The sequence below is a fragment of the Populus trichocarpa genome, chromosome 16 (genome assembly GCF_000002775.5).
Source record: "Populus trichocarpa isolate Nisqually-1 chromosome 16, P.trichocarpa_v4.1, whole genome shotgun sequence".
Taxonomy (NCBI): domain Eukaryota; kingdom Viridiplantae; phylum Streptophyta; class Magnoliopsida; order Malpighiales; family Salicaceae; genus Populus; species Populus trichocarpa.
In genome coordinates this window covers 2,111,368-2,130,807 of record NC_037300.2, presented here as the reverse complement: position 1 = coordinate 2,130,807, position 19,440 = coordinate 2,111,368, and the positions used below count along the sequence as shown (strand labels likewise).

At 32.9% G+C, this 19,440-nt stretch overlaps 2 protein-coding genes across 3 annotated transcripts; both read left to right on the top strand.

Moving 5' to 3' along the window:
- Positions 1-620: 620 nt before the first annotated feature.
- Positions 621-5,040, top strand: LOC7464095 (uncharacterized). The gene is made up of 7 exons (XM_052447778.1): positions 621-688; positions 961-1,096; positions 1,264-2,109; positions 2,214-2,357; positions 4,308-4,399; positions 4,479-4,547; positions 4,732-5,040. Exons 1-7 carry the CDS (start codon positions 674-676, stop codon positions 4,873-4,875), a joined length of 1,446 nt encoding a protein of 481 aa, XP_052303738.1. The 5' UTR covers positions 621-673; the 3' UTR covers positions 4,876-5,040.
- Positions 5,041-13,777: 8,737 nt separating this feature from the next.
- On the top strand, positions 13,778-17,358 carry LOC7464093 (F-box protein At2g26850). 2 transcript variants are annotated; one of them, XM_024587305.2, is made up of 5 exons: positions 13,778-14,751; positions 14,901-14,980; positions 15,263-15,435; positions 15,698-15,793; positions 16,820-17,358. In XM_024587305.2, the coding sequence occupies exons 1-5, from the start codon at positions 14,083-14,085 to the stop codon at positions 17,005-17,007; spliced, it is 1,206 nt and encodes a 401-aa protein (XP_024443073.1). In that variant the 5' UTR covers positions 13,778-14,082; the 3' UTR covers positions 17,008-17,358. The 2 variants fall into 2 exon arrangements, with proteins under 2 accessions (XP_024443073.1, XP_002323241.3); XM_002323205.4 differs by having other exon boundaries at positions 13,786-14,751; positions 15,698-15,772.
- The last annotated feature ends 2,082 nt before the right edge of the window (positions 17,359-19,440 follow it).

Below are 19,440 nucleotides of genomic sequence, written 5' to 3'. Positions count from 1 at the left end.
GATACTATAGAAGTTCCTATAAAAATAAAAAATATTCTATCTTTGAGTGCGATTTAAATTATTAATTTACATAATTGAAGGTAACCAATTAGGTTTATGATGAAACCTAGAAATCAGTCATCAATCCAATTTAATTATTTTTACAAAATAGACCTCAACATAAAACAGAGCAGTAAGGGCACAAGTGATTGAATTTAGTAGTTACTCATGTAAAATTATCAACTAGAAATATAGAGATATAATAATATGGAAAAACACAAAATTATTTCAAGCAGCACCTTCTATTTCAAAAAGAGAAGGACAAGTTGTTCGCCTTTCGTTTGAAGGTTAAAGACAAATCGAAAGCTAAGCAATGAAAATTCTAAAGATTTCCGAAGGGAAAATAGAGATGTCCCCTACATTATCCCTAATATGTGATGGTATCCATGTAATTTCATAGAATTATTTGATCTAATGCTTCATGAAAAACATAAGCTAAACGATATTTTAAAAATGGTTCGGATTGATCCATGGACTCATGGATTAACCCAATAAACCGTCTGTCCGTACCGTGGGTGTGGGTGTGGGTTCGGGTCGGCTAGTATGATTTCTTGACTCTTCCCCATATCCTTCTGCATGCAACAAAAAGAATAGGAAAAAACAAATATCACGACAGAGAGGGAGAGACGAAGAAATGAAAGAAAAAACACTCCCTGAGAAACAAGCCCTGGCCCTAGAATTGGACTAGATAGAGAGGGGAGAAACCCTAATTAATTCATCACAGGTTCCTTTCTTCTTCTTTCGGCTGGTTTAGTTACGAATTAACTTGGTGAAAATAAGTGGTGATGGTTTTAGAACCCAAGATTCATTTCTCTTAATCCTATTCTTTCTTGTTAAAATTTAATAATGGAATAATTATGTTTTATTTGTTTACTAATTTTGTTGTTTTGATTAATTAATTTATGAAATACTTGTTGTTTAGGTTTGATGGATACCGGCGGCATTCAGTCGGAGAATGCTGAGACAAGAGTAACATTTCGTAAGCTTTTCAATGATGTGGCTAACAGGAATTATCGACGACGCCATTCTCCTGTTAATGGATCTCCTTCTTTGGATGGTTAGTTTGTTCAGTTTTGGTTTTCTGGGTTTGTCGCGGTTTTAAGATTAATGAAAGCGTGCTGTAGGTTTTTGTTAGAATTTTGTTGCTGCTGCTAGGTTTTGTTGCTGTAATTTTACTGCATTTTAGTGAGGGTTGATTGGTTGTGTTTATTGTGTGAATTGTAGGAAGTCCGAAGCATGATCGTAGCTCTAGTCCGGTAGTCCCGAGGGAGGATGTTCCTAAAGCTTCACAGAGAAGGAAGGATGAAGAGAAAGAACTGAACCGGGATTCTGGGAGGAGTCGGTATGAGAAGAATAGAGATTCGTGTAGACATTCTGATGGGTATTCTTCCAGGAGTTCACATGGGTATTCTAGGAATGATGATTATAGTAGACGTGACAGGCGTGTGGATGATGGAGAAAGACATTATCAGGTGTCTTCCCTTTCTGATAGGGAGTTGAAGGATGGTGAGCGTGGTAGGTCAAGGGATTATGCGCGAAATGTGGAGAAATATTCTTGTGATAGATATGATAATTCAGGGCATAGAAGGAGGGATAAAGAGAGAGAATCATCGGAGCATCAGAAGTTGAAAGATAAGGACTTTTCGCCTGATAGAGTTGGATCTGGTAGGAAATATACAAGCTCAGCTTCTGAAGAGAAGGATAGGTATCGGAACAGGCGGGACAGAGATGTTTGTGATGAGAGAAGAGATCATCACAGTTCTGGAGATCATAAAAGTGATCGTTCTTCTTACTATGAGGAAACCCGATGGCATCAAAATGACTCTTCTGGAAGGAATGGTGGACATCGCCTTAGAGAACATTATAAGAATGACCCAGAGGAATTGAATAGTCAGAAGGAAAAGAAGAAACATGATAACTGGGAAAATAGCAGGGGAAAAAATCGGTACAGTAAAGCACCAGGGCAGACAAGTGATGATAAATCTATTTCTGGGAGTGAAAATCAAGAATCTCCTGCCAAAAAGCCAAAATTGTCTAGCTCTAACAAGGACCCTGATTACAATGGAGATGGTAATTACTTTGATTTGTCCTGTCCTTTGTTCAACGGCTCTCCCTGGTTTGCATTCTTGCTTTAGAAGTCGAACTCTATTAATTTGAATTCTCAACCACTGTAGTTAATGAAAAGCAGCCTTCAAGTTCATTGCTGGCCCAGGAGGTTGATAACAAGATCAATGAAGGACAGACACATGCCAATAGTTCAGAGGCTGCTAAGGACTTCGATGCTGCAAAGGTTGCTGCTGTGAAAGCTGCTGAATTAGGTAGTCAATAATTTCACAAATAAGTAATTGCCATCTGTTATTTTATGATATTGCCATGGTTTTGAAGGGTTCTCTTTGGCATTGCATGCATTACTTCTTGGTTGCATTTTCCCCTTGAAATGAAATATGGGGATTTGTCAAGTGTCTTAGTCTATGAAAAAATGGTGTACAGAGTGTATACTGTCAAGAAGGTTTTAGTTTCTAGTCTCTTGTTCTTTTGTGAGTGCTAGGGAGTAGCAACTTATTTTGATCAGGTTCTAACTCATCTAGACTCCAGAATTTTTTGTGATCTAGATTATATATTTTCCTGATTTTAAGGTCCTCCTGGGATTTAAAGTTCATCTATTGCTACATAGTTCTAAATTGCTAGAAGGTTTCTGCAGGTGAATTTTTTTTTAGCTGCACCTGTTTATAAACTTAGCCTCAAGTCTTTCTCACCTTTTATGCCTTTTTCCAATTTGGAAAATAGTATGGAGATTAGTTATATACCAGAAAATAAAAAAGAAATTTCCAATGATTTCCTGGCAAGGTTCTGGCAGTTTTAAGGCCACAAAAGTTCAGAAACAGACCTTTATGTGTGGATGAAGAGAGAGTGCTAAGTTGGTAACTTGCAATGAGCATGTCAGCCATGCTCATGCTATTTAGGGTGGAAATCAAGAAGCATCGATACAAATAGGAAGTAGAGAGCTGAGTTTGTGTCACTCTAAATTTTATTACGAGTCAATCTCTTTTCTTGTTGATGAGATGAGTTATGATAAATAAGGTCAAATCTTGCAATAGTTCAAAATTTCTCCTGTAATCTCATAAGAGTTCCCCTTTGGTTAGTAATATATTTCTTTTAATGTTTAGGGCCTGGACGCATGTTATAGGAATTGGTACATGGTGACTGGTATTGATTGGGTTATGGCTTGGTTAATGGAAGTGGAGCTGAATGCTTTGTGAGGATTTTTTGTAAATGCAAAGTGCACAGCAGGGTAGCATCCACTTAGGTATATTTTGGTGGTTGTTGAAGGAACACAATAACAGGAAAATAGTAAGAGGACAATGCCTTTTCACTTCTCCAGCTTACAAGGAAGTTTTTTCATGGATGATCATGTTTGCATTTTATTAGTTCTTATTTTGTTTGCAGTTTTTTAGTCCGTATAAATGAGTGGCATCTCCTCGGTGCCTTTTGTAGGTTTATTGTTGCTTTTGAGAAGGAAAGTCCTTAGTCTTCTTTATCTATATCAAAGTGTGCTTCAGGTTGAGTAATTGTAACTTCTTAAATTCATACTGCTACCATATTCGTTTTGGAGCTTCTTTTTGCACAGTTTTTAATCATCTTCTCTCTTTCAAAGCCTTCTTGAGTAGGACAGATGAAGAAAATCAACAAAACATGATAATTGATGTGGGATAGAAGAACAAAATCACCAATAAGAGACGCTCAATCTTGAAAAAACAAACCAAGAGAGATAATAAGTCTTAATTCAGTAAGGAAGCTAAAATCCTAATTTAACTACTAAATGATAAATACAAATATTCCTAAATAATAAAATCCAGAATAATCATACAATATTAATACTCCTAAATAAATAAAAACCAAATCCAACAGTTGCCCTCCATTCTCCATTACTTCCTTTTCCTTTTTTCTTGAGAATCATGCCCTTTTACGATTCTCTATTAGACTCTCACCTTCATGTTCACTATCTTCATTTAAGCCAAGCAGGCCTGTAGGGTAGAGCCTAATGAATAATTTGTTCATTGGTGAGCTACATTCAGATCCAAACTTTCACGTGCTTTATATTTGAGAGGAATACCATGTTTTATTGCCATGGAAAGCAAGTGGATGGGTCTAGCTCCAATTGATTGCCCAAGGGTGCTATATATGTTGTCGAATTCAGATGTTGTAGTGATAGTTTTTAATCACCTTGAATTGGTTTTTAATTGAAAGATTTTTCATGTATGATACAGTTAACAGGAACCTAGTTGGCGGGGGCTTTATGTCTACCGAGCAGAAGAAGAAGCTGCTTTGGGGGAATAAAAAGTGTGCTGCTCCGGAAGAGGTACTTGTGCCTAGTTTATTCTTCTTATGTTGGCTGGTTCTTTCTAAATATCTGTTGAATACCCTCAATCTTTTTACAGCCTGGTTGCCAGTGGGATACTGCTATGTTTGGCGATCGTGACAGACAAGAGAAATTCAACAAACTCATGGTAATTTTCGTTGTCTCATAATTCTTTCTATTTACTCGAATGATTCTGTTGTCATATTAGTTAGGAATGGATCATCAAAATGATCCATTGTTGCTTGTTCCTGCATGACGCTATTCTCAATTAGTTCGCCTACTAACACAGTTTTAGAGTCTGAGTTTGCGTTGGTGCCTATGGCCAATTATAGGGTTTAAAGGGAGATGTAAAGGTGGAGCACAAACCCGACAGTCAAGATGCGGAGAAACAAAAGGAACTCCAGATGGATCTAGAGAAACAATATACTGCTGGGCTTCGACGAAGAGATGGCCGCACTGTTGGATTGGGTCTTTGAGCATCTGTTTAAGATCTTACCAAACACTGTTTTCTGATATTTTGTTGCAATTCTGTGCAAGAATCACGATTCCTGTAAAACTATATTTGCTTGCCATGCATGCCCTTGGACATCTAACATTTTGCCTGAAGAATGGTCTCCCAAGAGAGGTTTTTCATCTTTTGATCCCAGGTTTTGCTGAAGTGTTCACGTTTGTTGCAATTTTTGCATGGTTATTCGGTTGTGCACTATTTTTGCAATTTTTTTTTTATCTTATTGCATTCTCTTGGTTTTCATATTTATGCTTGGATTTTTTTTTCTTTCTAATTGCATCATTTTGGGCCAATTTAATGAATAATAGGTTTATTTATTTTCATTTTAGTCCAGCTTTTATTTTTATTACATCCTCGTGGTTTTCATTTTAGTGCTTGGATCTATTTATTTTTTTAATTGTATCCTTTTAGAGTCAATTTTATGAGTAATAGGTTTAATTTGGAATTATTTTATTTTATTTTAGTGCTTGAACTCTTTTTTTACTGCATCCATTTGGGACCAGTTCACTTAGTTGTGTTCAATTTGGAATACAAAAAAGAAATTCAAAGAGCAATGTTAAAAATTAAAACTTTGTTTGGTTTTTTGTTTGTAATTTTAAAAATCATATCAATATTGGGTTTACTAGGATTAACTTTTATGATTTGTTTTAATTTGTTTTTTATAGGGTTTTTTTTGTCTCATAAATCGGGTCATGAGTTTGACAGGTTAAACCGAGATGATTAATGTTTTTTTGGATTCTTTTATTTAATTGATTTTTTTTCAATTTCATTCTTTAACATTTGTTTGATTGGGAATTGAGTTTTATAATTTGTTTCAATTTGATTTTATAAGGTTATCTCGATTTTATGAATTGGATTATGGGTTTGGTGGGCTAACCATGTTGACTTGAGTAGTTGTTTTTTTTGTTTAATTTTATTATTTGATAATTAATTGATTGTGAATCAATAATTTTATAATTTATTTTATATAAGGCTATAACGATATTATGATCTGGATTGTAAATTTAATATGTTAATTCAAGTTGATATAATATAATATATTGACTTTTCATATATATATATATATATATATATATATATATATATATATATATATAAAAACCATCCTGCAGCAGCATAGTAGGTGAAAACGGTTAAATTTGGCTCGACTTGGATGGCTTTCTCAAATCAGTCGTAGCAACAGCATAGTAAGTTGATCTCAATGCGAGTCTCTGGGGAACGAGGATTCAGACGTTTAACCTTTCAGAGAGGTCTATATGCTCCTCCTTCCACCACTCGAGCCCTGGTTTGATGCTTCTTTTTTTGACGAGGATAGTCTTTATTATTATTATTATTATTATTGGAGGATTATATCACCTGGCTGCAAAATGAATGCACCAAAACGAGAAGTTTTGATGGATTTTTAAAATACTAATATAGACAAGAACAAGGAATGTTGGTAGATGAATTTTAGGTCACAACCAACGACAAGCTTGGAGCTCACAGACTTCGTAGAAATCGATTTTGATAAAGATGTAATAATGGACAATGGATCCAGTTATTTTAGAATTGTAGCCTGGCTGATTGAGGATATCCTTAGCCGACTCTATATTTATACGGCCGAGCTACGATAGATGCTTGTGTGACAATGGAGATGAAGTGAAAGAAACAAGAACCCAGTTTTTAGCAAATTCTCTCTCTTTCGTTTCGAGTATTTCGGAGTGGACGAAGCTTGCTTCTCTGGATAAACAAGTGGGGTTTAGGAGGGATTGACACCACTACGTTATGGAGTTACGGAGGTGCTGCACTTTATGAAGAATATGATAACAGTTATTTAAAGAAAAAAAAAAACTGAAGCACCCCATCTGTCATCTGATGTCTAAAGCCAGCCTCATTGGTTATATTCCAGTCCCCCACCATACTAGCACAAAAAGATAAAGCCCCTCGTCTCACTTGGGCCATTTAATTTGTTGGTTTTCTTTTCCTCGGTGGATCCCATGTAATTATCTTGATAGTTGAAACCTAAATCACATCACACACTCTGCTCCAATAATGGTGGATTTCTATGGTACGTTCACTTTGAATTGAGAATACTATGAGGAGAGTTGAGGTAGTTGTTGGAGCATATTTCTTAAGAGAGCACCAAAGATTTGGAGGATATCATCTCAGCACTTTTTTGGGCTTTACAAAGATTCTACTATTGCCAGCTTTAAGAGCCTCATGTATACCTAGCTAGTAGCTACTGTCCCCACTCTAAAGAACTAAAGAAGAGAAATATACAATACCTCGGCACTAAATCTTGATAGGTTTGAGCAGGTGAACTAAATTATTAAAAACTCATAAAATTGATAATTTATTATCTTATTTAATTCAATTAAAAATCTAATCTCGTAAGAGTCTTGAATCTTAAATTTCTCGAATTAACCGGCTAGAAAGAGTAGTTTTTTTTTTAGTTTAATGTGGGTGTTCGAGTCAGCTTGCGCACACCTCGACTAATTCCACGGGTTCTGAAGTTAACGACCATGTAAACTTCCAGTGGCCATTATATGAGCAACCACAGTGTTCGAACCTGAGACCACAGAGGGAGCAAACCTCTTGGTCCCAAGCTTTCATCACTAGATCACCACCTAGAAAGAGTAGTTTTGAGAGCTAATAAACACCATGCCATGAATTCTATTATGGTTTTTGTCTTGTAAAGGTAAAATGGCCATTAATTCAATATATTTTCAAAAATGTTAACCGACAGATAAATGTTTAAATGAAGGGAAAAAAAGGGATAGCTAGACAAGAGCAACTTTGTACATGTTCCGTTCATTTTGGTATCGAAAGAAAAGGCCACTTGTAAAATTTCTTGCTTACCTCAGCAACTTTTAGCATAAAGTCCCTTATAGTGCCTGTGTGAATAATATGAGTGGTGAACAGACTATGCACAAATATATGAATATATAGTACTGAGATGTGGTAGGAAAAAAAAAAAAAAAAAAAGGTTTCCCTTTGGACGTGCTATATTTTTTTAGCTTGATAATGATAATTAATTAATCATGATCTAAGTATCTTTCAAAAGAATAGCTTGAGATGTATTTTTTTTTTAACGTGAATATCTAAACCAGCTTGAATGTACCTCAACTAATTTTATATATAAAAATATATATATCTTGTATAGCATACATATAGCCTGTAAATCGAACGAGGAGTGTGAAAGGTTTTAATCCTTTTCTTTAGAGAAGAATAGCCTCTCATCATCATATTATAGCAGGGACAATATTGACGAGCTTAAATTCTAGCTATTTTAGTATAACATGAAAGGTAAATAATAATTGAGATAAGATGATGATTTTTCTTTTTATTTTATCAATAAATTAAATCTCACGTCTTTATTTATCCAAATAGAATTTGAAAATTGTGAAGAATCGCAAAAAATAGATTTCACATTTGATAAGATATTCTTGCATGTTAGCTTACATGATTCGTATGATTACTCGATCGAGCATGTCTGCCAAGCAAACCCTATCATGAAAGCAAAAGCTTGGTTCTCAACAAGCATCGCATGCCTCTCCCACAAAAGTCTCGAGCATGTGAAAAACGAATGGGGTGCAATATATTCAAAGCTTCTACAAGTATATAATCCAAAGGGAGATCATAAATTTGTCTACGCATGTTTATGATACTAATCTTAGGTTGTGATTCATGTCTTCAATAAAGAAATAAAGGAATTCTTTCTTTGAATATAATTACAGCATTGATTTTTTTATATATATATATTAGCTATAATCAAAGAATTTGAGTCTAATTAATAGTTAATAATGTATACTACAATGTTAACATATATTAAAGTGTAATTTTCTACAAGAAAAATTAAAAATTTTAGTGTTTGTTTGGTATTGTAGTGTAGATTGTTTTTTAAAAGTGTTTTTTACTTTGAATTTTTTTTTTCAAATCTGTTTTTTTTAACATCATCGTATCAAAATTATCATATAATATTAAAAAAATATTAATTTAATATTTTTAAAACCAAATATACTTTTAAAACATACTAAAAAACAAATAATAATAATTTAAAAAAGTGGAGCTAATAAAATAATAAAAATATCAAAACCATACTCTGATATGCAAGTACATGGAAATATTTTTGGAAAATAAATAATTACCTAGAAAGTTTGGACCCTACATGATCCTAAAATCCAATCCTTATTTGCTTGCAATATAGATGCATCTATTATTGATTGATGGTAAAGCTCCACTTAACTATCTTCAAAAGGAACCATATCATATTTTAGGGGGGCCCTCTTTTTTGTATTTCTCAATCCTTCTTTGTGGAATCCATTATAGTAATGTTGACAACACACTAATTTTGAGCCTTATAATGTTGGGTTCCTTTTTTAAAATCTGTTCTGGATTAAGATAACGGTTATTTTTAAAAATATTTTTTATTTAGAAATATATTAAAAAATTATTTTTAATATCAGCATGTCGAAACAATTTAAAAACATAAAAAAAATAATTTAAAACAAATAAAAAATTAATTTATTTCAAAAGTACATTTTAAACAACGCAAAATCAAACATGTTTTTCTTATTACACTTTTTTTTTATTAACGTGCGTGTCGGGACCAGTTTGCACGCACCTCGACTAATCTCATGGGTCCTGAAGTTAACGAATATATAAGCTTCTAGTGGTCATCATATTAGCAACCACAGGGCTCGAACCTGAGATCATAGGAGGAACAAACCCCTTAGTCTCAAGCTCTTACCACTGGGCCACATACCGGATGGTTTTCTTCTTATTATACTTGATAGTGGTCTAGTTGAGTTTATGGTTTACTAGTGAATCAAAGATTTGGAGCATCTAAATCAGCATGATTCTTGTCATTGACCAATGGTCCATTAAAATCCCCACTACCCCATAATTCATGCAACTGGAAATCCTCTTTTCTTTTAAGACAATTAGACAAAATTAATACCCTAATTTCATGGCTTGGGTAGGTGCCTATTTAAGATGATGATTCTTTTTCGAAACATCATTGTGAAGTTGTGGTGCAGAATCTTCGTATTAATGCCTCTCACCACCTAGTACCATAGGATAAATAGGTATATATATATATGGTCCCTCACGTTTAAGGAACCTAATTAATGGTCAGTGTCGTGAAACAAAATATCCAAGGTTGTCATTAGCTCAAGAACCGACCATGGAAGATCGATCACCCAAATCTAATTCAAAGCTCACTTGAAAACTTGTCACCACAAAATCTCTCTTCTCTACCATGCTAGGCCCCTCAATTAAAAGGATATTGCCTTGTTTGAGAGTGAATTCGACGTGACATTATGTTGTAGCTCCATTTGCTATAGAAATTGCTTGTTTTTTTTAGTTCAACGTGGGTGTCCGGGCTAGCTTGCTATAGAAATTGCTTGTTATTTAATAACTTCTATTGTGTCACGATTAGAATAATTTTATTTTTTAATAAAAAAATTAATATACAAGTTTTTTTTAATGTGTTTTCGGCTATAAAATTTTTAAAAAAATTTATAAATACATTTAATTAAATAAATTAAAAATTATTCGTGACAATAAATATAAAACAAAAAATCTGTTAATGATAAGTAAAACTAAATTGGAAAAATCAAGTGTACATCAAGATACTTGATTTTGCAACATGGGTCATGTGCCCAATTGTGTTTAATAATTCTTTTTTTTAATTAATTTTTTATTTAATCAAACGATTATTCATGCCAATAAAACGATGTCCACCAAATAAAAGCTTTTTCTATATTTATTTTTTAAATATCATGATGTGAACTTCTCTTGCTTACATTTATCCAATTAATTTAGTTTAATTTAATTTAAAAATAAAATATCTTTTTACAAAGCTAAATTTAAAAAAGAATGATAGATAAAAATATCTGAGATAACCCAAGTCATTTTTAAAATCAGTGAAGAATTATATAGAAAGAAAATAATAAAGAAATAAGGCAACTCAATCTCCAATTAAATAAATATTGAACGGTAAATTTGAAAAAATATGAGTTTAGAAAAAAAAATTAACCATGCAAAATTGGACGAACCTTTTAAACCCAGTTTAATTTCTAAAACTCATAACTCGTGAAATTCTATATTCAGATTCAATCAATAAGCTCGATTTTCAATCAATTTAATATTAAAAAATAAAATTTAATTTCAAGACAAACCTAATGACCTAGACACTCTAATTTTTTTTAAAAAAAAACATAATTATTTTTTGAGTTCAAGCTCTTTTTTTTTTCTCAATTGAATTTTCTTATTCAATATTAAATTCAATTCAGAGTTAAGTCTTTTATTTGTCAATAGTTTGGAAGTTTTTTATGGGCAAGTTTTAGATAAATTCATTAAACTAGGTTGTTTTATTTTGAAAAGAGGATTGAGTTGAATTTGACTACAATTAAATAATTAAAAAATGAGGTTTAACCGCCGAAGATATTAATTTAAATTGTAACAAATAAGGTATTTAATTAATAGGATTAATTAATGAAATAAACTTTATAATTAAAATGGAGTATCTCACCACCTTGAAAGTAAATTTCAATCTCATCAAATCCTATATAAATAGCTAGCGCCGATGAATAAAGTGAAGTGACAGAGGAGATGATGCACCGTCTAACGCAGCAAACAACTTAATCGGTGGAGATGCATGCATCTGGCAAACACATGATGACTTCATACAACGCCTTCGATTTTTTATTTTTATTTTATTTTTATTTTTATTTTTATTTTTTTATTCAACCTTAGGATTTGAACTGGAGCACGTGTGAGTGTTAGAAAGAAAACCTAAAATAAACCATCTAGGTAGTGCCCAATGATAAAAGTTTGGAACCAAGAGATTTGCTTCCTCTGTGATCTCAGGTTCGAGCCCTGTGATTGTTCATATGATGGCCACTGGAGGCTTACATGATCGTTAACTTCAGGACCCGTGAGATTAGTCGAGGTACGCGCAAACTGGCCCGGACATCCACGTTAAACTAAAAAAAAAAACCCTTAAACATGTCAAGAAAAATAGAAAAAAGTATTGTATGTATGCCGTGATTTACCGGAGGGTTGAAATAGTAAATTTATGGTTTCGTTCTTTTGAATAAAACTTAATGGCCTTGCATTAGGGGTTATTATTGTCTTTTCATGGGGTCTACTAGACATTATAAATTTTTTTCAAAAGTTTCGTCCACCGTGTATCAAATTATTTTACCTCCTAATATTTTTATATTTTCTAAGAGGTTAAAAAGAAAATTAACCGACAGGGGAGCAAAGGTCAGGAATATAGTGTATAAATATAAAAGAATAGTCGTAGACTCACAGGTCAATGATAGCCACAAAAGCTAAAAGAAAAGGGAAGTATAGATCTTCATTGGAACCATCATAAATGGTGAACAAGGCAAGTGTGGGGAGTGAGGCCCCATCTCTTTTCTAACGACCACTTGCATGCCCCATTTTTTACCTCAACAAAACAGTGTTTGGGCACATAAAAACAGTCGCTTTCTCATTCTTTAATCAGGATTCAGGACACGATTTTTCGTGAATCTTGTCACAGTAGTTTACGTGGTCTGTATGATCTGGTGTGGCTGTTGTGAGTTTGGTGGGAGTTCAGGTGGGCTTTTATGGTGTTCTGACAGATCATTCTCACCTCTGATCACCCCCACCGGCAAAAAAGTTACACTTCAATGCCATAAAAGCAAAATAACCTTATTTCTGTCCTCCATGGATTGGCTTGGCTCATGCAGTAAATGCAAGTAAAGAGGATCCCATTTAGCTTACGAAGATTTTAGGTTTCAGCCCTTGTTACCTGTTTTGAAATAGAAATCACTAAGATAGTGAAAACAAATATTTTCTTGCTTTTTCTGAGAAACCAGATTTTTCTAGAATCGATATGTTTATACATGATTTTTTTCATTTACAAATATGTTTAAAGTTTTATCTTCCATACAAATGCAGTGATATTCTATACAATTATGCTTGGATGTGAAAGTAACTATATCATCCCTTTTTTTTTTAAGATTATGATGCTTTTGTTGCCATATAAAATAAAATAAAAATAAGTTGATTATTTATTTTCATACTCTATTCACTTCTGAGTTATATTTTTTTTTACATTTGAATTTGAGATAATAGTATAAATAAAAAATATATTTAGAAAAGTTTTTTTCTTCTCTTTGCTGTCATGAGATAAAAACTCTGGTTAAACTAAAAAAGGAACCACTTCGAGTTCATCCTCATCTTCATCAATCACGGAGTTTTTGCCACTTCTGTTTGATATTCTTTCCTTTCTGGTTTTTTTTTTTTTCATGTATGTGTAATTTTGATCACAAACGACAAGCCTTGGTCTAACAGTTTGGGCCATTCCCAACCTGTGCGTGTGTGTGTGTGTGTGTCTATATTCCCTGTATATGTACACATTGCTCTCGCTTGATGTCCTCAAATCTTATATATTCTGACATGTGGGACTGTCTCAAACCTTTCTCTCTATGAACCTTCGTATTGATTTAGATTTTGTTCTTTATTTATTTTTTCCTTCCTAAATCTTCCACTCTTTAACTTCCAACTGTCTCCCATTACATGTACAGTTTAGTTCTCTCTTATTTGTCTAGGAATTTATTCTCGAGGATTTTTAATTACCTGTACAAGTAGATTTATTTTTCACATTATTATTCATATCTTGTCAATAAGAGAAAATACCTTAAGTTTAGTATTGGTAAATAAATATAAGATGGACAAAAAATAAAAGATAACGTAGGAGTTAACTGTAATTTTTTCCTTAACCACAGAAGTGTAGGAAATTAGGAATTCACTGCATGTAGATGCCTGAACGTAGCATATTTTAAGAAGCAACGGCAACCTTTGCTTGTTGGTTGTTATTTATCCATTGTGGTGTTGTAACTGCCAGCAATCAATCAAAGCATTGTCGGGTGTGCTGTCTTCAAATAGTTTAAAGTTGTCTCGATTTTACCAAACTATGGCCACCCTTTCTTAAATTTAATTTATCTGTCGGTTTAAACAAAGATAAAATCACTTTTCTTATATATTACTTCTACTCCTTTAATTTCTTGTCAATGGTGATATTTTTTTGCTATATATTGTGATTCATTAGCGATTGTCTTCTCATAGCTAACAGTCTGTGACTCTCTATCTTAGTATTACAAGTCTTGAACCACCCCAGTTGATAATTTTCTCATATCCAATGCTTTTCTTACTGATTTCTTGTTTTTCTTTTATTTTCTTTTTCAAGTCATTTTCTTTCAAGCCAATGAAGAGTGAGGGGAAGATGTTGTTGTTGGGGCCTTGGTTTTGGGAGGGGTTTTCAAGTTTTCTTGTTTCATGGTTCAATAAAGGAAGGTTTGCTGTTAGTATGTTTCAAGTTCCTTTGAAAATGCCACTGACGAAGGTGAATCTTTGTTCAGAAGTTCAAGAGATTGTGGAGGAGGAGGGGGAGAGCCCTTCTCTTCTGGATTTGCCTGAGTTGGCTTTGGAATGCATTCTCGAGAGGCTTTCACCAGCTGAGTTGTGTAGCATGGCTGGAGTTTGTAACTCTCTGAGGGATAGGTGTAGAAGTGATCATTTATGGGAGAAACATTTGAAGCACAAATGGGGCAGAGTGATTTGTGAGGCTGCTTGTAAGGAATGGCAATGTCATATAGCTTCAAGGAAGAGGCCAAGCTTTTTAGATCAAAGAAATAAAAAGGGTTTCTTTGGATCTCTTATGAGTATGTGGCCTTTTTCCTGGTATAAATCTCAGTGTGAAAGTAGAAACAAGCCCACAACTTGTTTACCAGTTGATTCAATCATGGCTTTATATCTCTCTCTTGAAAGTGGCAAGTTTTGGTTTCCAGCGCAGGTTTATAATCGTGAGGTAAGGACTGGAAAAGACCTGTTCTTGATCTTAATTTTGCGTCTTCAAATTGATGATATGATGACTGTGGTTGTGTGTTCATGACAATTCTCTTTATTAATTTTGTTTTTTGGAAAATTCAATGAGATTCTGTCTGTGTTTGGTTTCAGAATGGACATGTTGGATTTATGCTATCATGTTATGATGCACAACTTAGCTATGATTCCAAGACAGACACCTTTCAGGCAAGGTATGGAGAGAGAACTCGGATCGGAATCTGAAACTTTTTATCTGTTCTAACAAGCCTTAAATCATTTTATCAAGCTTTGATGAATCTTAAAACTTTCAGCATTGGGAGTTTTTAACCTATGCCAAATTCTTCTGCACATTGAACTGCAGCAGCTAATATAGCTGAGAATATTTTATTGTCGTATGAGAAGTAATTTGTGTTGAAATTGTGCTTTTTTACTTGATCAGCTCATGTGTAAGGCAGGGCCGTCTGCTGAAACTCATAGGGTATTTTTAATTGCAGGTATTCTCCTTTTGCACGGCGAACAATAGAAGAGAGCATACACCGGGATAGGCTCAGAGCACCACCAGTTGAAACTCCTGCACATGTTCTTCATACTTCTGATTGTTTGAATGACTTGAAACCTGGCGATCACATTGAGATCCAGTGGAGGAGAAGCAAAGAATTCCCTTATGGTATGTTCTCGATCCTAAAAATTTATCGCCTTCGGAGTTGATCAAGTTTCTACCTTTGGTTCAGACTGCATTATTTTCCTAGAACCATGCTTCAATCCCTTTTGAGATTTTGAATATCTTCAAAATTTTCTGCTTGTGAGTTAGGATATTTTAGCTTCAATTTGCTTTAGTTTCTGCATCTGAGTTTCTGTCTTGAAATTGGTCATGAATTGCTGTATTACTTGTGGGTATAAATTAAAATGATCTTTTGCAAAATGAGCAGGTTGGTGGTATGCTGTTGTGGGGCATCAGGAGTTATGTGATGGGAATGAAAATCGCTGCCGTTGCCGATACAGTGGTGAGTGGATCATCAGAAACTGTAAAATTATCCTTTTCTTGACCTTTTTCATTCACCATTGATACAGTAGAGATTCATGGAATTTACTCTTTCCATTTTTGAAGTAACAGATTAGTCTTGATGTGTAAATCTACAAAGTCTAGGTACTTCATTTGTTGCCTTTGCCCTCTTTTATAAAGAACAAGTGCTATAGGAATTCCAATCTTTCTTATCCTCAATATGTTGGGAACTTGTCCTGTCATTACTCAGCTTTGTCGGGCAAGTGAGCTTGAGTGGTTCAAGCAAGCTGAACAGCAGTTAGGCCACTTCTAAAATGTACACTTTTCTTCAAAAGTGAGCGACAAAACATGTGCATGATGCATTATCAAATCCCCACTTTCCTCATTGCTTTATCATCCCTTCACCCATCAATCTCTATCCAGCATCTTTTCTTGATGAATTCAAGAAGCCAATTCAATAATGACATACAGCAAGTCGAAGTACGCAACCCAAAATAGATTACAGAACAAACAGTCATAACAAAACAAAAACAGCAGGTCTTTGATCTACAGACAACATCAACACTTTTTTTTTCAAAAAAAAAGGATCATTCAAGTGGAATAAAACCTTTCAGCATTATCAATTGATCATTCATTTAGTCTTACATCTTGTGAAAGCAAAAGATGAAAATTCAGAGGTATACTCAAGGATGATTGCACTACTCCAGCTCTGGCTAGCTGTCGTATTAATGTTTAGTTCATGGTTACTGGTTTCTCATTGAACAAATTGCTGCTCTGAAAGCAAGAGAGTGAGACACTTTAATCCGCACCATGTCTTGCGGTGCGCAAAGTTTGATGAGTCCTAGGATGTAAGACCTTTGAATACAAATATTCCGGTTTCTTTGGATGTTGATGCCATTCATATATGCATCATTTTCAATCAGAGACACACATGATATGGAACAATTTCAACTTTTAGAGTGATCAAGCATGAACATTAGAAGCTCTCCTCATTATTCATCATGTTGCAGCACTTGCTCAATTTGCTAACATGAAGTCTTGCTAACAGATACAGTGGTACTGGAGTTCAGCCAATACACTCCTGGCTCTCGATGGAGACAGACGATAGTAAACAGGAAGGACCACAGGGAAGTAGGTAATGAAGCTGACGGTTTCTATGGAGGAATTAGAAAGCTTTACAAAGAGGAAGAGATATCAAAATGGAAGCAGCTATGGCCAAAACAAATCTTCGATTAGCATGATGGACATTTTCCCCTCCACTTTCATAACATCCCTACGTAAATAGCTCCCTTCTTTTTCACTCTCTTGAGTTATGATTTCGAGAGCTGAATGCCATAGAAATGTTCCTAGAAAGTCGAACATCACGCTTCAGAGTTTTTGTGAAGCTTGCCGCGGCCTCAGAATAGTGTAGTCTTATGTGTATTGTAATTTTGTAAGCAATATATATATATATATATATATATATATACCTAATGAGTCTTTGTGTAGGGAAAAGCTAATCAGTTTTATGTTTTCAGTTGATACATTTCTGATGAAACATGCCTATATTTAACAGAATAAATGCCCTGTGCAAAATTCATATTGTCATGGTTATAAGATTTTTTTTTCCTTTTTTTTTCTAGTCTTTTACTATAGATCTTTTTTAGTTGGTGTTATTCTCACCTCATAATTTATTATTTCCCACTCTATAAATATTATTCAGATAAATCAAAATACCCCTAATTATATTTTCATAAATGATGATATATTAAAAAAAATTCTGTATTTAGATCTAGAAAATATAACTAAAAGAGTAAATTCTTTATTTTTATAATCATGATTGTAATTTTTTTATTTTTTTTCTATCATCACCTATTAAAAAATTAATTGATTGATTTTTTTTTTGTCATATTATATATATTTGTTTAGTTCTAGACATTATCCACCGAATAAAATATTCATTTAGAAAAATTTAATAAAGTCAGTAAGATTTTAAGAGCTTTAATTTTTATTTACTCCTTGTTTTTTCTTTGAATTAATTTTTAATTTTAATAAATTAAAAAACAACATTTCAGTAACATTTTAGTTATATAAAAAAAACACTCCATAATTTTATTAAAAACAAGGAGTAATGTAGTCTATCAATATAATTTGTAACAAATATGGAGTGAAATAATAAATTATAAAATGAGAATAATGCCATTTTCCCTTTAAAATTGGTATTGTTAAAAAACTTGCACAATATTATTATTATTATTATTAACATATGCTAAAATGACTTGTCATTTCATTGTAGCAATAAATAATAAAAAACTAGGGTTTTTTTTCACTTTGATCCTCAAAAATCTTGAGGATTTTTTTTAATTTCAATTGTTTTTTTATTTCATCCTCCAACATTGAAATTAATAGGTATTGAACTTCATAAATTATTTTGATTTGCTTTCTATAGAGTTATTTTGGTCTCATGACTTAAATTGCAAGTTTTGCAAGTTAGTTGTATTGACTCAGATTATTTTTTGTCTTTTTTTTAAAATTAATTTTCATATTCAACATTGGATTGATTGAGAATCGGACTTCATAATTGTTTTTTTGATTTGTTTTCTTTTGGGTTATCATGGTCTCATGATCCAGGTCGCAAGTTTTATAGGTTAGCCAAGTTAACTCGTTTTTTTTTTTGTTAATATTTTTTCAATTGTATCCTTTAAAATTGGCTTAATTGAGAATTGAAATTTATATTATTTTTTTTATTTGTTTGCTATGGAATTATACTGATTTCCTGACTTGAGTTTTATAAGTTAACCTAGATTGATTTGAGTCAATTTTTTTTTAATTTAATACTTTATCACAATCTTGTGACTCGGGTCAAGAGTTAGATTGATTGACTCATGTTTTTTTTAGTTGATTTTTTTTAATTTCATCATTTAATATTGGAAATTATGCTTCGTAATTTATTTCAGCTTGCATTCTATGAGGTTATTCCGGTCGCATGACCCAAATCACAAGTTTGGTTAGTTAAGTTAGGTTACCCCGATTGGTTTTTTGTCCTTTTCTTAAGTGATTTTTTTTTTAATTTCATCATTCAACATTGAGTTGGTTGAGAATTGAGCTTTATAATTTGTTTTGATTTGCTTTCTAAAGGGTTATCTTAATTTCATGACCCATGTTTGATAGGTTAACCTAAGTTGATTCAATGTATTTTTTAATTAAATTTTGTTTTTAATTTTATCATTTAACATTGAGATGATTGAGAATTAAGTTTAATATTGTTTTTTTATTTGCTTTTTATAGGTTTATCATAGTCTCATGGCATGGGTAGTGAATTTGGTCGATTAACCCAAGTCGATCTAATATGTTATCGTTTTAATATTTTTTTTAAATATCGTCTTGATTTTTCTAGTCAAACTATATTGTTATTGGTCATTCGGTTTATCGTTGAACATGCCAAGTTGACCAAGTTACATCAAGTTAATTCTCATATAGTTTAAAAATATTACGCTAAAATATACATTAACAATATTTAAATATTTTTTTAAATCCAAAAAAATTGATATGATCCGCAACATAGTGCAACAATGATCTAATTAACAAGAACTAATTGGGAAGGGGAAATCATTTTTCCCCTCCTCACAAAGTACGGTTCATTGGAACATTACTTTGAATTTTTTTTTTAATTTTAGTTTTTTTAATCAT